The sequence below is a fragment of the Sceloporus undulatus genome, chromosome 4 (assembly GCF_019175285.1).
Source record: "Sceloporus undulatus isolate JIND9_A2432 ecotype Alabama chromosome 4, SceUnd_v1.1, whole genome shotgun sequence".
Taxonomy (NCBI): Eukaryota; Metazoa; Chordata; class Lepidosauria; order Squamata; family Phrynosomatidae; genus Sceloporus; species Sceloporus undulatus.
Window position 1 is genome coordinate 238,327,071 of NC_056525.1, and position 16,494 is coordinate 238,343,564.

General features: G+C 42.4%; 1 protein-coding gene across 2 annotated transcripts in view; it reads right to left on the reverse strand.

The window, feature by feature from the left end:
- The window catches only part of ADCY8 (adenylate cyclase 8), a 136,773-nt gene that overhangs the window by 67,382 nt on the left and 52,897 nt on the right, over nucleotides 1-16,494 (reverse strand). For both annotated transcript variants that reach the window (XM_042465718.1, XM_042465717.1), the window contains exon 3: nucleotides 1,519-1,649. In XM_042465718.1, coding sequence (XP_042321652.1) covers nucleotides 1,519-1,649 — 131 coding nt within the window. The remainder of the gene's footprint in view (nucleotides 1-1,518; nucleotides 1,650-16,494) is intronic.

Sequence of the window (16,494 nt, forward strand, 5' to 3'; positions counted from 1 at the left end):
GTAGGTGAAGCCCCAAGCAGATAAAAAGAAAAACTGCTATTTCTTCATAAACAAAATAATTGTTTACAACTTTGCCACTCATCTGAACTGTTTGTGCATTTCAGTATATATGAAATTGTTAATTGCAGAAGAATATATTAAATAAGAATAGTTATTTTTAAGTTCAGAAGCTGTTGCCTTCTTGTAATCAGCAGCTCTTTTGAAACATGCTTTCACAAAATATGATAGATTTCTGGATGTCTTTATGCAAAATAAAAGCTCAGAGTAGGCAGATGTTCTTGGGCACGACTATAGTCTTGAGTGAATCTGAAAAAATCTGAAATCTGAATCTGAAAAAAGTGAGTGACTGTGGTAATTCTGAAGACAGTGGGGAAACTGATGGGCCTTTACTATTGTCCTTCCTATTTTTGGATTCCTCAACTGTTGTTTTAACCCCCTGTCAATTGAGCAGATGCTTTTGGGACTCCTGGAACTGTGGGACATATGAAGACATGTTTCCAAACTGGATTTCAAAGACAGTGGAAGCAGAGTCATCCCAAATCATCTTACTACCTGAGTCAAAGGACAAGATGGTACCCTCCCCATTCTACCTACAGAAACAAACTGGATGAGCAGTTGACTGACAGCCTTTCTGCTTTTGCATTACTAGTTGGATAGCAAAGAAAAAAAATTGGGGGTGTGTGATTAAACCCCCAGTGGGATGCCATACATATTGGGTGAGATGCTTTATATTTGTGCCTCACAAATTGTACTGGCTTTGAGAAAAGATGCTCCACAGTCATAAACAATTAGCTAAAGGCAAGATTTAAACTGGAACAGTATCACAGAGCACCCTTGGTTGCCAGCACTAGGGGCTATCTAGATTTTATGAGGCATCATCATATTCAAGAGGGTTATTCCTTCCTGCATGTTGTTTCTGGGGTTTTTGTTTCACTTTCTCTCCCAGGTGGCCTTTCTTGCATGGACATTAGCTAGGAAGGATTAGTTTTCCATGCCTTGAATTGTGCTACCCAGGGGGCTTGAACTGCCTATGTAATTTGGCAGACAGGGCCTGCACCAGAAAGATTACAGGCTTAGCCTAATCATGTTTACATGGAAGCAAGTGCCATTAATTCCAATGAGATTTACATCAAAGTAAACATGCTTTGGATGGCACAGAGTGGACTGCTGGAAAACTGGAACATCACTTGGTGGATTCCACCCCTCCTGTCATGAATAAGCATCATTCACTGTCATGGAAGTAAGCAGAAGCAGAAGGTCTGTAGCAAGCAAAGAGTCACCAAGGTGCTCTGGTGAACAGGGGTGGGTGGATGTGGGACTGCATGAAATGTTCTCTTACTAAAGAGAAGATGGGGGGGGGGGAAGGGGGGGACCCAAAAATCTTCCAACATTCTAGAACAGTGATTAATGAACTGATCAAAAGAGGACACATACAGAAGCACCCAGCTGACATTCAGCCAGGAAGAAAAGATCGTTAAAGGGGGGAAACCAGACAGGCAGACACATGCTCCCTCTCACCTGACATTTTCATAGCGGTGAATATAGATCTTGTGAAACTGATGCTGCAAATGTTCATCTTCCACATTGGTCATGTCATTAATCATTTCCAGAACTACAAATCTAGGTAACACAGATAGGACCAGCCTCTCCTGAAATAATAAAATAAGAGATTGGGGAGGTGGTGGTCCCCAAAACAGAGGTTATTGATGTATTCATTTATTATTAAAACATTTATATTCCAACCTATATTCTGGGATCTCATGAAGATAAAATTAATTAAACAGTTGAAAGCCATTCAAAATTTAAAACAACTTAAAATGTTAACTTGTACAGCCTACAAGCATAGTAAGCTATTTAACGTATTAAAACAGTGTTAAAATATTAAAACAATTTAAAACCATGTGCATTTGGGAATAAATCAATTAGGCCTCAAACGTTTTAATAACAAGCCGTGTTTTTACTTGATGTCAAAACAAAAAACAGGGTTGGCCATGTGTCTACTTTATGCTGGATTGAACCCAGACTCCCAAAGGAAATCATTCCACAACTAGGATGCCACAATTGAAAAGGTCCTCCCACAGGTGGGACACAGAGGGAGCCACTCCTCAGCAGATGGCACATGGCAGATGACACATACAGCACATGTTTTAAATTTCAAAGGCATAGCTGGAAAATCAGTATGCAATGGGATTTTGAGACTAACCAAAAGAAGTAAGTTGACAGCATCTGAAGAAGTAGGTTCAAGTCTACAAAAGCTATCTTCTCAGATGCATCTGAGGAAAAAGGCTCAAGTCTAGGACAGCTCATGCTGCCAACTTCTTTCTTTCAGTTAGTCTCAAAGGTGCTACAGAATACCACTGCATGCATATATTTTAAACGAGAGATGGGCTGCAACTATCCTATTTGCCTCCCTGATGAACCAGACTTCTATTTTGGCTATCATCCTGTTTTAGGGAAAGTGATTTTGGGGGCCAAACCAAAATGTTAGGATTGCTTTAGTCAAGATTTGCACCCTCTGCTTCCAGAGGCCTGATTCTCCATTTCTGTCTTCTCCCTCCCTCATTTTTGGTGGCTTAGAGAGTGGAGCAGAGGGTTCCATTTTGGGGGGGCACAGAAATCACTTTGGGAGTCTGCAAGGACTATCTTTGTCTTACAGTAAATCAAAAGCAACAAAAAGAGAAAAATATATTTTTTAAAAGATAGAAAAAATTGAAGCCAGCCCTCTTATGCAGAAAACTTATTAAACATCTCTTAAAATAAACTGGCTTAAATGCAGTACAGAGAAACACATGAAGGTTGACATTCATAACCTCTTAAATTCATAAGCTCCATCAGATGAATTCACAATTGAATTCATAACAACCATCAAACATTTAAAGTGAAAGTTGTTTTTTCCTCTTACGTCAATAGGTGACATCTGAGGTCAAATGTTATAAATATGAAACACCAAGCTATCCTTTATAATATTTTTGCACAAATTATGAATATTTATAACATCAGCTGAATAACAAGTACATTTTTCTACGCCATCAACAAAAACTGTTCTGACTCCAAGTAGAAAACTGTTCACTTGTACATCTGTGCAATTACAGATTTGCGCAGTACATTTGTACAATGATCAGAAATATGACACACATACTCTTCCCAAAAAATTCTTATGCATTCAGAACTTTCCATAAATAAATAGCAGTGGATATTTGGCAGAACAATGCTTGTCTATGACATGGAAAGAACCTCTTTTGTTATTTGGTCACAGCAATCAACAGTCAAACACAGTTGGAGAGAGTAGTCATTATTCTTCGTAATCATTTCTAAAAAAATATCTTTGCTTATATTAGTTCTAACATAACAAAGTTATCCTGAGAGAGGTAAGTACATCACTCTAAAATGATGTGTGTGGAATGTGGGGGTGGTGATTTTGGTATCCTTCTTTATTGACAGAGGGATTGTGTTTGTTGATGCAAGCAAGGCACTGCTCCAGCACCTCCACATCTCCAGCTGCCTCCGATGGCAAGGAGAGGCAGAGAGGTATGTCTTCCAACCCCCAAACTCTTAATCACCTGTTCTCATCACAGCCTTAGATTGAAGCTAAACAACAACGGAGACAAGACTGGGCACCCAACAGCACAATGGCCATAAGGCAGAGCAGGAGTTCCCCCAATGCCACTCTCTAGAATCAACCTTACAGATAGCAGTGGAACCATTGTAACATAGTACCTCCTACTCCCATCCATTAGAGCTAGTCCAATAAGATACCATGATCAATGGGATCAAAAGCTGTGAGAGATCTAGGAGGATGAACAGGGTAGCATTCCAACATCTTTCTCCCAGAGTGTGGTACTCTGGCCTGAAGTAGTACAGTACTCTGGCCTGAAGCTAGACTGAAACACAAACATGAGGGATGAGATCTGGGAAGAATGTATGGTTTGAGTTGCTGAATGTTTTTATCATGGATGAATTGTTTGGATATTGTGTAACTGGGGGGAAAAACTTTCAGTCCTTACAACAACTACCTATATACTGTGATTAACTTTACTTACTGAATAAAGCTTTTCTGAATCTGCTGAATCTGCTTAAGGCTTACTGCATGTTCCTGGAGAAGAGTTAGACTGTATATTACAAGTAGTTATCACATACCTCTAAATTCAGGGAGGTCCTCCTTCAAGGCAGCACACACCTCCCCCTGACCTAGTAAGGCATTTAATAACCCTTTAACCCACCAATCAATCCATGTCTGCTAGATCTTAAGAGCCAAGATCGGCAAGGTCAAAATTACAGGTGGTGAGATGGACTGATTCAAGCGTCTTGTCCACATCATTAGGCTGCAACTGAAACCCCAAGAAAATTGACCAGTGCAATCTGAAATAACTGTGGCATTAAGTTCTGAACAAATATGAATGATTTTCTGCTCAAAGTGCCTGGCAAATTTATAACAGCAGGCAACCAAGGGTTTTAATCATGGTGTCACTGAGCCTGATCCCAACAAGCTCTGCACCACATGGAAAAACTTTGCTGGACAGTCTACTGAAGACAGAATAGAAGAGGTATACTGTAATATGTTATTTTCACCACCTTCACTGCCACACAATGAAAGGTCTTTGCCAAATTCCACTTGTATTCTTCTAGAGAAATTGGTGAAATGTGGGCCAGTCTATTTTACAATTAAATGGATTTGTAGGATGGCTGAAAAGGAAAGAAGGAACAAATGGGCCTGATGATGTTCATCATCTTTATAAATGACTTGGATGATGTACATCCAATTTGCATAAGCCACCAAACTAGGAGAGGCCACAAACACAAGAGGCAATACATTTTAGGTAGGTGCACAGACACTTGGCCTGACTCTAGGTATCTTAAACCATAGGCTAAACAAGAGTCCCAAATGTATTGTTAAGGCCAAACAAACAAACAAACAAAAAGTAATCCTGGACTACATCAACAGAATTATCTGTATATACTTGACTATAAGTCAACCTCATGAATAAGTTGAGGGCAGGTTTTGGGGCCAAAATTATGGATTTTGCCATGACCTGTTGATAAGTCAAGGGTAAAACTTGGAGGCTCCTTCAATGTGTGTATGTGTGCATTCAGCAAGAGAGACTCTGAGGCTTTTTGCTTCAGCATTTCAACTTTGGTTTCAGCCTCCACCCAGACAGTGGCAGCCGGTGGGGGTGGGAGAGGGACTGTTTAGTTGTTTAATAGCAATTAATCACTCAGGACTCTTTCTGCTTGGCTCAAGAGAAAAAGAAACTCTCTTCTCACCACATGGGGAAATCTGAAAGAGCTGCCATCACATTATAACTTGATGTATTTTATTGTTGTAACCTGCCCAGATTCTTCGTGATTGGGCGGGCTAGAAATAAATCATCATCATCATCATCATCATCATCATCATCATTATATTATATTATATTATATTATTAGCATACTGACGCGTAAATAAATCAACCTGGGATTCTGGGGTCAATTTTGGGGCATAAATTTTTAGACTTAAAGACGAGTATATATGGTAGTTTCCCAATCAAGGGACTTAACATTATCACTGTTTTCTACTTTGTGCAAATCTCACTGGGAATTCTATGTCTAATTCTGGGAGCCATGCTTAAGGAGAATATTGACATGTCCCAAAATGATAAAGGATCTGGAAACCAAGTTTTCTGAGGGACAGTTGAGAGAGCTGGATATGTTTAGCCAGGAGAAATAAGAGGTAATTTAAATATTTGAAGGGCTGTCACAGGTAAGTTGAAGTGAACTTTCTTTTCCCTGCTGCTTCTGGCACTAGCATTGGAACAAGAAGATTCAAACTACAAGAAAGGAGATTTTTTATTTAATGTGAAGGAAGAATATCTTGCTACTAATAGGTTTTTCCATAATGGAATAGGCTGCCTTTTGAACTGCCTTGGAAGGGCCTTTGCAGCTGAAAGATGGCATAACATGTCTAAATAAATATAAAACCAAGATGCCCAAATCAATACAATTAAACAAATTTTAAAAATCATTATTTTAATTGGAGGTTTAACACTGCGTTCATTTAAATCCATCTCTTGTGTGAGCAAACAACCAGAGGATTAGGTTGTTAAATCTGCATCCATTGTAACATCCTTGGAAGAAAAATGTCATATTCCATCTGCCCGTTCTGGTAGTCAAGGTCTGCTGTCTCAGCCCAGGATTTCCTCTGCCCCATCCCAGATTCGCCCCTTTTCACTCGCTGCCCCTCACTCCTGGAACCTTCTTCCCCCACAAGCAAGAGCCATCACTTCTTTAACCAGCTTCAAAACGGAGTTGAAAACCATCCTGTTCAGAGAAGCCTTCCCAGGCATTGCATAATTGTCGCTTACTATTTGGTGTTCTTGTGGTGCCTGTTTATTGAACCATTTCCTGTATTGCTATGTACTGTATATGTATTATCCTACTTGAGAGTATGTATTTTCCCTGGAAAATGATTAACCATCCATTATGAAGCCTCGCCCTCCCTCCAGTCCATCTGCCTTGGTCCAGGCCTTGGAGGTAGAGAGGAACTGCTGGACCTCTTACCCTTTCCCTCCACCACTCCCTTCTCCTTCTGTGTCATGTCTTTTTAGATTGTAAGCCCGTGGGCAGGGAATCGTCTAACTAAAAGATTGTATGTACAGCGCTGTGTAAATTTACAGCACTTCATAAATAAAGGTTAATAATAATAATAATAATAATAATAATAATAATAATAATAATACAGCAATGGTGCTATTTCACCATATCTCTTTTGCAGCCTATTTCAGATCATTTGCAGGGCTCATGACTTAAATCTCACAAAGAAATGATTAAATACATTGAAATAAGTGAAAAAGGACTGTGTAGTGGCTCTTTTAATCTGCTTATCACCAGTTTTCAGTGAATGCTTTGAGGAACAGGAGCTTGGGAAATACTGTACTGAGCTAAATCATTCATCTCCTGCTGATGGTGGACAAGGTGAAAGACATTTAATCAAAGCTTCATATGGAAAACTAGATATAATAAAAAAGTTAAAAAGTAAATAAACCACAAGCCATTTGAGCTGATGTGATAGGGACATTCTCCATGTGACTTTGTATTGATGATGGCCCACTCACAGAAGTATGTCACTGCTTAAATCTGGAACCAGAAAGCCTTGAACATAGCCTTGAAACAGTAAAGATATCTGAAGAACAGCAGCCAGAGCTGCATAACAGAGGAACGGCTTTTTCAACAGATGGAGTTGTATTTGGGGGTTTGTTCTTCACAGGCACAATCTGTAACACTACTAATGTTGGGAGTTCAAAAAACAACAGAGAGGCACAACTAAACTGAAAGCAACTACATGGGACAGAGGCATTTCAAGAATAGGAGCACAGGGGGAAATGTTCTGTTTATTCTCATTCACCCACTCATCTTTAGCCATATCCTGAAATAGCTGCAGGGTCAGCTTCATTGCATTGAGCAAATTTCAAAAGCTAAAGACCAAATGGCCAAGGGTTCCCTTCCCAGAGGTGTCACTAAGAGAGTGAGCCAGATGCGGTCAGCACTGGTGACACCACTGCTCCTCAAATGTCTTCCTTTTGGCAGACATGAACTGTGGTATTCACACATGTCCCTTTAAAACCCTCAAGTTCAGAAGAATAGAAGGCGTGAGTGGAGCAAGGCTCAATGGGCAGAGAAAGTAGAATCCTCAGCTGTTATTGTTTTTTAAATTATGCTTTTAAAAATTTATTTAAAAACACCACATCTCACATGAAAGTATGTAAATAAATTTAGGTTGTGCTTATGATATTGTAATTTAAAGGTATAATTTTTATTTTGCTAGTTGTTTATGTCATAACTACTGCCATTAGATTTAATGGTTCTGGAATTTTGATTTATGGGTTAAAAAAACATTACTAAGGAGTCTGTATGATGTAGTATGGGAGAAGGTCAATGGGTGGGTGATACCACGATTGTCCGCACTGGGTGATGTCAACTTTAGTGATGCCAGTGTCTCTTCCCTTACTTTTGTTTCTCAATATTAATGACAAAGCCAACTATCTTCCCTGCCTCACACTATGTAAGCATGTAATGCTATACCACGATGCAGTGTCTTTCCTGTGCTCATTTCATCCTGGAAACATGGAGCAGTCAAAACACTATTTGAAGTGAATGCAGGACTTTTAGTGCTGTTAAAAGAAAAAAAAAAAATCCCAAACTTCAGCTACTTTATTTTATTGTCGTGTACCTTGTCATTTCTAATTTATGGTGACCCTAAGGTGAACCTATCCCAGGGTTTTCTTGGCAAGATTTGTTCAGAAGGGGTTTGCCTTTGAGTTCCTGTGAGGCTGTGATTTCCCTAAGGTCACCCAATGGGTTTCAAACACTTGTCCCCAGAATCATAGTCCAACGTTCAAACCACTATGCCACACTGACTAGCTCACACCTACCTTGAATTTACAGTAAAACCCAAGGATGTAAATCTTGAGGGAACTATTTGTTGTTCCACCTCAGGCAGCAGTGTCTTTTGGGCGCACTATTGAAGTCATTCCCCCATAGTGCCAATCTGAATGTGGTGGCTAAATGGGTCTCTGCATTTAATGTACAATCTTTCCTTCTGACTGAAATGCAAACACCAGCTGCTTTGGTAATTACTGAGATCACAGAAGGGAAGGAGGAAGGCATTAATTCTTTCCTCCCTTGCTGCCAAGGCTGTCCCTACCATGTGGGAGAGTAAGACAGCTGCCTCAGGAAACTGATTTTGGATGTCACAAGAAGACAGCAAATTATTTGCTTTTAGATCCATGTTTAAAGCTTTTTCTTTTCTCCTAGGAAGACGTGTTTGTATTATGGCATCACAGAATCACAGAGTTGGAAGAGACCTCAAGGACCATCAGGTCTAACCCCCTGCCATGTAGAAATACATAATCAAATCATCTCCAACAGATGGGCATCCAGTTTCTGTTTAAAAACCACCAAAAAGGAGACTCCACTACACTCCAAGGCAGCATATTCCACTGTCATAGAGCTCTTACTGTTAAGAAGTTATTTTTAATGTTGAAGTGGAATCTCTCTTCCTGTAGTTTGAATCTGTTGCTCTGGGTCCTAATCTCTGGAGCTGCAGAAAACAAGCTTGCTCCAGCTTCAGTATGACATACCTTCAAATATTTAAATAGGACTATCATATCACCTTGTAACCTTCTCTTCACGCAGCTCTCTAACATACAAAGCAGACTGCCCCAAAAGGGCATATTGGGGCTTCCCCAGTGCTGCCCACTCCAGTGCTGCGGCAACCACTCAGGTGTGGCATTGATCCAACCCAACACTACTGTTTTAAACTGACTCCTGAAAAGGAGTATTTTTTCTGCTCCTTTTCAAACCGGCTTTTCCAAGTTGAGGCAACTTTAGGCTGCGTTCAGGGCCATGCCTCCAATGCAGCCTGACAGCACCATTTTGGCCCATCTGTTTTGGGCTTAAATCGCTACTCATGGGACATAGTTTCTAGACCTTTCACTCCATTTTGGTCACCCTGAACACACTCCAGCTTGTCCAAATCCTATTTGAATTGTGGTGCCCAGAACTGGACACAGTATTACAGGTGAGGGAGGGCTAAAGCAGAATAGAGTGGCAGTATTACTTTCCTTGATGTAGAGACTTTACTCCTATTGATGCAACATAGAAATGCATTGGCTTTTTTAGGTGCTGCATCATACTGTTTACGGATGTTAACCTTGTGGTCTACTAGGACTCCTAGATCCCATCCTACACCTATGCATTTCATTTTTTCTGCCTAAGTGCTGTAGCTTACATTTTTTCCCATTGAAATTCATTTTGTTAGTTTTGTCTCAGCTTTCTAATCTATTAAGATAATTTTGAATTTTGATCCTGGAATCATAGAGTCATAGAGTTCAAAGAAACCTCAAAAGCCATCCATTCCAAACCCCTGCCATGCAGAAAATATTCTCTCCTCTGGGGTATTAGCTACTCCTCCTAATTTGGTGTCATTTGCAAATTTTATAAGCACACCCTCTGTTCTTTCACTTAAGACATTGATAAAGATGTTAAATAGCACCGTGCTAGTCATTTTATTCCAAGATGAAGAGGAGCCATTGATGAGCCTTCTTTGGGTTCAGTTGGTCAACTAGTTACAAATCCACTTAACAGTAGCATTGTCTGGCCCACATTTTACTAGCTTGTTTGCCTGAACATCATGGGGGGACCTTGTTGAAAACCTAATGAAATCAAGATATACTACACCCACAGCATTCCCTCCTTCTACCAAGCTGATAATTTTATTAGAAGATGAGATAAGTAGTGTGTATCACGATTTGTTTTCGAGAAACCCATGTTGACTTTTAGTGACTGTGGAATTCCTTTCTAAATGCTTACAGACTGTTTGTTTAATGATTTCCTCTAGAATCTTTCCTGGTATTGATGTCAGGCTAACAGTGTGGTAATTATACGGGTCCTCTATTTTTTTCCTTTTTTGAAGATGGGGAAGATATTTGTCTTCCTCCAGTCTGCTGGGACCTCTCCTATTCAGATTGGAGGAGGGCAAATATTCCCATTTGTGGGATCTTCTGCCATTGGTGCCAAAATAATAGGGCAAATGTAGGATATTATTTACATTTACTTTGGTTGGGACCACTTTTTGTTCTGTCTAAGGGAGCAAAACATTTGGGGTTGGCTCTACCTGCTAAACCCATGAGGAAAATCACTCCTCTAAAGCTGAACTCCTTTGGAGGGGGAAAGTGTCATACTAACAAAAATAAATAGGTAAGTGTGATTGGTTCCTTTTAGCAGCTTTCTCCTCCTACACTTTTCACTGCTAAGTCCACTTCATACTTCTCTCTTGCCACATTTGCCTCCTAACTTAAGAGCATAAGTATACTCCAGTTCTGAGGCAAGACTCTAGAGAGAGAAAACACTTCACACACAAAAGACTTTATGTCAAGATCCATTTTGCTCATTCTGGCAAACTTTGCTTTGAAAGTATAGACTCAATTATCCCTCCAGGTCAGTGCTTATCATACACCTCAATCCAAGGAGAAGGAAAAAGCTTCCTGCTCTATTTCTGAGTGACAAGGGAGAGCAAATAACGGCTTTATATAGTTCTACATTTTAGCCTGAAGTGTTGTGACTCATACTCTTATATCTGGAGGTCTTTAGCTCAATTAATATTTGTGGCAGTTGTCAAGCGTACAAAAAGAATATTCAGAAGAAAATATCTAACTCATCCAAAAGTCGCAATGCTTAAAGGGTGGAGTATTTGTCTGAAAATCTATGACGGTGGTTATCAGACTTCTCATATTTGCACAACTATTTTTAGAATGGTTATCTGTGAAGAACTACTCTGCTGCATATAGGTATATATTGGGGGTACAAAGAATATTAAAAAAATATTTGAAATATATTAAAACAAAGACCCTGAATCTACAGAGAAGAGTAAGATTCTGTCTCTTCGTCTACTCTCTTGCATGCTGAGCTGAGTGCAAAACTACTTTTGTACTTTATAATGAGTTTGCACCAATGGAAGTAAGGTGAGGACAAATGAGGAAAATGGGAGGAGAGAAAAACTGGGAGATTTTAAAGCTGCTCAAAAAGTGGTACAGCAGATTATTAATCAGGACTGTCTCACACTGAGGAGAAGCAAGTTTATTGTTTTGTGCCTTCAAGCAAATTTCTGACTTATGGTGACCCCATCATGGGGTTTTACTGGCAAGATTTGCTTACAGGGGGTTTGCCACAGCCTTCTGTTAGGGCTGATAGTGTGTGACTTGCCTAAGGTCATTCCATGGTTTCCATGGGTGGGCAGGGACTGAAAACATCATCTTCCAGGGTCCTAGTCTAACACTCAAACCACTATACCATGCAGGTTCTCTAGAATCAAGTTGTTGTTGTTTGCCTTCAATCCCAAATTTCAGCTACTGTATATTGTTTTTGTTGTGCCTTTAAGCTGTTTTCAAGTTATGGTGACCCTAGGGTGAACCTATCATGGGACTTCGAGGGCTGAGAGTATGTAACTTGTGAAAAGTCACTCAATGGATTTCCATGGTTCAGATTGGCTAGATTAAATGTTCCTAATTACATCTTCCTAAATTAAGAGAGAATCATAGAATCATAGAGTTGGAAGAGACCACAAGGGCCATCCAGTCCAACCCCCTGCCGTGCAGGAAATCCAAATCAAAGCATCCCCAACAGATGGACATCCAGCCTCCGTTTGAAGACCTCCAAGGAGGGAGACTCCACTACACTCCGAGGGAGTTTGTTCCACTGTCGAACAGCCCTTACTGTCAGGAAGTTCCTCCTAATGTTGAGGTGGAATCTCTTTTCCTGCAGCTTGCATCCATTGCTCCGGGTCCTAGTCTCTGGAGCAGCAGAAAACAAGCTTGCTCCCTCCTCAATATGCCATCCTTTCAAATATTTCAACAGAGCTATCATATCACCTCTTAACCTTCTTTTCTCCAGGCTAAACATCCCCAGCTGCCCTAAGTCGTTCCTCATAGGGCATGGTTTCCAGACCCTTCACCATTTTAGTCACCCTCCTTGGACAGCTCCAGTTTCTCAAGTCCTTTTGAATTGTGGCGCCCAGACCTGGAACACAATTCCAGGTGGGGCCTGACCAGAACAGAATATAGTGGCACTATTATTTCCCTTGATCTAGACACTATACTTCATTGATGCAGCCTAAACGCATTGGCCTTGTAGCTGCTGCTTCGCACTGTTGACTCATGTTCAACTTGTGGTCTACTTGGACTCCTAGATCCCTTTCACATGTTGTCTCCTTAAGCCAGGTGTCAGGAATACCCTGCCCTTCATTTGTTCTGGGAAGAGACCACTTACATAAGATTTCTTTCTTAATTTTAAACAGGAATTTTCTTTCTGTCTGTCTGTGTTGCATGTGATGTGTTTTTGAGTGGCAAGTTGAGAACAATTTTGGTTGATACTTAATCCCATTGTTAATGAATCAGCAGGGACCATCCTATCCCTGGTTTTGCCTTGGAAACCTCAGGGACTGAGAGATCCTAAACAACCCTACTGGTGTCAATAGAGGCTTATACTGAGTCAGGCTGCTGCTCTATTATCCTAGTACTTGCTAACATATCTGGTAGCAGCTCTTCAGGATTTAGGCAGAATTACAGTCTCCCTGGAGGTCCTTGATCTTTCTGGTGGTCTTCTATTTTTAACTAGTCTCCAGCATTCATCACCATTATAGATTGTAATATTTGGGAGAATGCATGATTCTCACCTTGGTTTAGAGTACGAAGGTAAGTGTGACCTATAGGCTACATGAGAACCACCAGGGAGTTTTTGTGGCTCCCAGGGTTCCACCTAGGAGTTAGAATATTTTTGCAATTGCACTGAAATGCTCCAAAATGATCTCTATGGGTTGGGAAGGACATGTCCACTACATTTGGAGCTCCCCGGACCCACAAGGGTCAAAATGAAATTTTGCAAAAAGATTAAAAAAATACTTTCAAAATGCCCCCCAATTTTCTGTACTGCTAAGAAGGCCCCCAAACATACCCTCATATCATCTAAAGGGTGTTGAGGCAAAAATTAATTTTTTAAAAGGAGCAGGTGTGGTGGGGTTGTGCGTCCCAAGTCCCCACAGCTGCCCACACCTAGGCTATAGCAACACTAGCCATGTCATGCTTAACTCCTTCCAGTTGGCGGGCAACCACTCCTCTGATATTGTGCTAGAGCTAAATCTCAAGCCTAGATTGATGGTACTGTAAAATATGCACCTGCTAGAAAAAGTAAGTCTAGTCATGAGCAAGAGAACAAAGTGACAATGATACCTTAAAGATAGCTGTGTTCTGCTTTGCGTAACAGATTGGGAAGTGCAAATGAGATTGTTTGTGTCCTTTTTAATAAGTACTAACTGAAAGATTTGGAGGAACTGATGAGGAAAGACTTAAGAAGCTGGGTATGTTTACCTTGAAAACGAGAAGCCTAGAGATGACATGATGACCATATTTCAAACCTGAAGGACTGTCATGTAGAAGATGGAACAGTTGTTTTTGCTGCTTCAGAGGCTAGAACACAAACAATGGATCAGATCACAAGAAAAGAGATTCCACCTGATCTTTAGGAAACCTCTTGGTTGTAGGAGCTATTTGACAGCAAAATGGACTGCCTCGGGGGCAGACTATCCTGCTTTGGAGATCTTTATACAGAGGTTGGATGAACATCTTTCAGTTGTTTAGTTTTTATTCCGAATGGTGGGAGGGGTTGTACTTGATGCCCTTGTGGCCCCTTCCAACCTAATTCGATGAGTCTGTGAGGAACTTCTGGGATACATAGGAACACCTTGTCCCTCACCAGGAACCACATCCGACAGACCTCCTATATTGAGTGTATTTACCTGACCCTAAAGGCTAGGGACAGTCTAGGATTCTGTTAGTGTATCGGCCACCCCGTGCATTAGTGGACTCCCTTAACGAGCTGACACAGCTGGTCGCTGAGCTGATGCTGGAGACACCAGGCTACTTGTCCTGGGTGACTTCAACATCTCCCTCATGGCCAGCTATGTTCCATCCGGTGCGGCCGGGAATTCATGGATACCATGGCGGCCATGGGCCTGTCCCAGCTGAAAAGGGTCCACGCATTGCGCGGGTAATACTCTTGATTTGGTCTTCTGTTCGGATGCGGAAATCCGTGGGTGGAAATAACTAATATTTCCCCCTTGTCATGGACAGATCATTTCCTGGTGGAGGCAAAAATCAAGGTCTCTACCCAGATCCCCCCCGGGGGGGTGGACCTGTTAGGATGGTCCACCCCGACGGCTGATGGAACCCAAAAGGTTCCAGGAAGCTTTAGAGGGGTACATGGGTTGGAAGTGACAGCGATTCTGTTGATGCCTCACCGGTATCTGGAATACCGGTCTCTCAAGGGCTATAACACGCATCGCTCCTAAGCGCCCTCTCAGGCCCGCTTCCAAGCGCAAGCCCTGGTACACGGAAGATCTCCGGGCAAGGAAGCGGGAACTGCGACGGCTGGAGTGCCGTTGGCGGAAACACTTCGCTTACACGACAAGGCCTCCTAGACCAACGGTTAAAGGACTACGGAGAGGCGATACGAGCAGCTAAGAACTCGTTCTATGCTGCTCGTGTCGCGCGCGCGGAGTCGCGTCCAGCAGAGCTGTTCAGGGTGGTTAGGGAGCTAACTCAGCTCCCTCCTGCCCTGAACCAGATCCTTGAACCTTCTAAGCCTGCTGTGACCAATTTATGACTTCTTCGCGGATAAAACCTCTCGGATAAGCGAAGGTCTTGACACCGACATTCAGGCAGAACCTAGAGTAGAGGTATCCAGAGCCTCCGTGGACTCCATTAAACTGGATCAGTTTGAGTTGGTCGGTACCGATGATGTGGACAAGATCCGGAAGTGTTCGGAAGACGACCTGCTCTCTCGATCCCTGTCCCTCATGGCTAGCGGCCCAGGGGGGACCGGCGGTAACTTTATTGTTACGCCGGATCATTAATAATCATCTTTGAGGGAAGGGCAATTTCCATCAGAATAAATTGGCCATTGTAAAAACCTATATTAAAAAAGCCCTCCCTCGACCCCCTGGTACACAACAATTATCGGCCAGTCTCGCTGCTGCCATTTTTGGGGAAGGTGATCGAGAGGGCGGTTGCGATCCAGCTTCAGGCGGTCTTGGATGAAAGGATTATCTGGACCCATTTCAAACTGGCTTCCGGGCGGGCTACGGTTTAGACGGCCATGGTCGCCTTGGTCGATGATCTCCGTCTGGGCATTGACAGGGGAAGCGTGTCCCTATTGTTGCTCTTGGACATCTCAGCGGCTTTCGATACCATAGACCATGGTATCCTTCTGGGGCGCCTGGCAGAGGTGGGAATCGGGGGCACGCGCTCCAGTGGTTCCGGTCCTACCTCTCCGGGAGTCCCAGATGGTGCAGCTGGGAGACGTGTGCTCCGACGAGCGGGCCCTTAAACTGGGGTCCCTAAGGAGCCATTCTGTCTCCCATGCTATTCAACATTTACATGAAACCGCTGGGAGAGATCATCCGGAGGCATGGGCGCGGGTTATCAGTACGCTGATGACACCCAAATCATTTTCCTATGTCTCCGACTGATGCAGTGGCCGAGGATGGCGTCTCTCCTCTCGTGGCGTGCCTGGAGTCAGTAATGGCTGGATGAGGGAAAACCGACTCAAATTGAATCCAGAGAAACGAGGTACTAGTGATAGGTTCCCCTGGTCCAGGAATGGCGGTGGTTCCACCTGTCCTGAACGGGGTCAGCTCCTGTGAAGGACTCTGTGCGCGTCTGGGGGTGCTTCTTGACTCGTCGCTTCACCTGACTGCTCAGGTGAATGCGACGGTCAAGAACGCCTGTTACCAGCTTCGGCTTATTCGCCAGCTGCGCCCAACCTGGCCCAGAGGGACTTGAAACTGTTGTACATGCTCTGGTAACCCGAGATTGGACTTCTGCAATGCACTCACTGGGGCAACCCTATACCAAGCCCGGAAGCTACAAATGGTAACAAAATGGCTGCCAGGCTGGTCACTTGGTACTT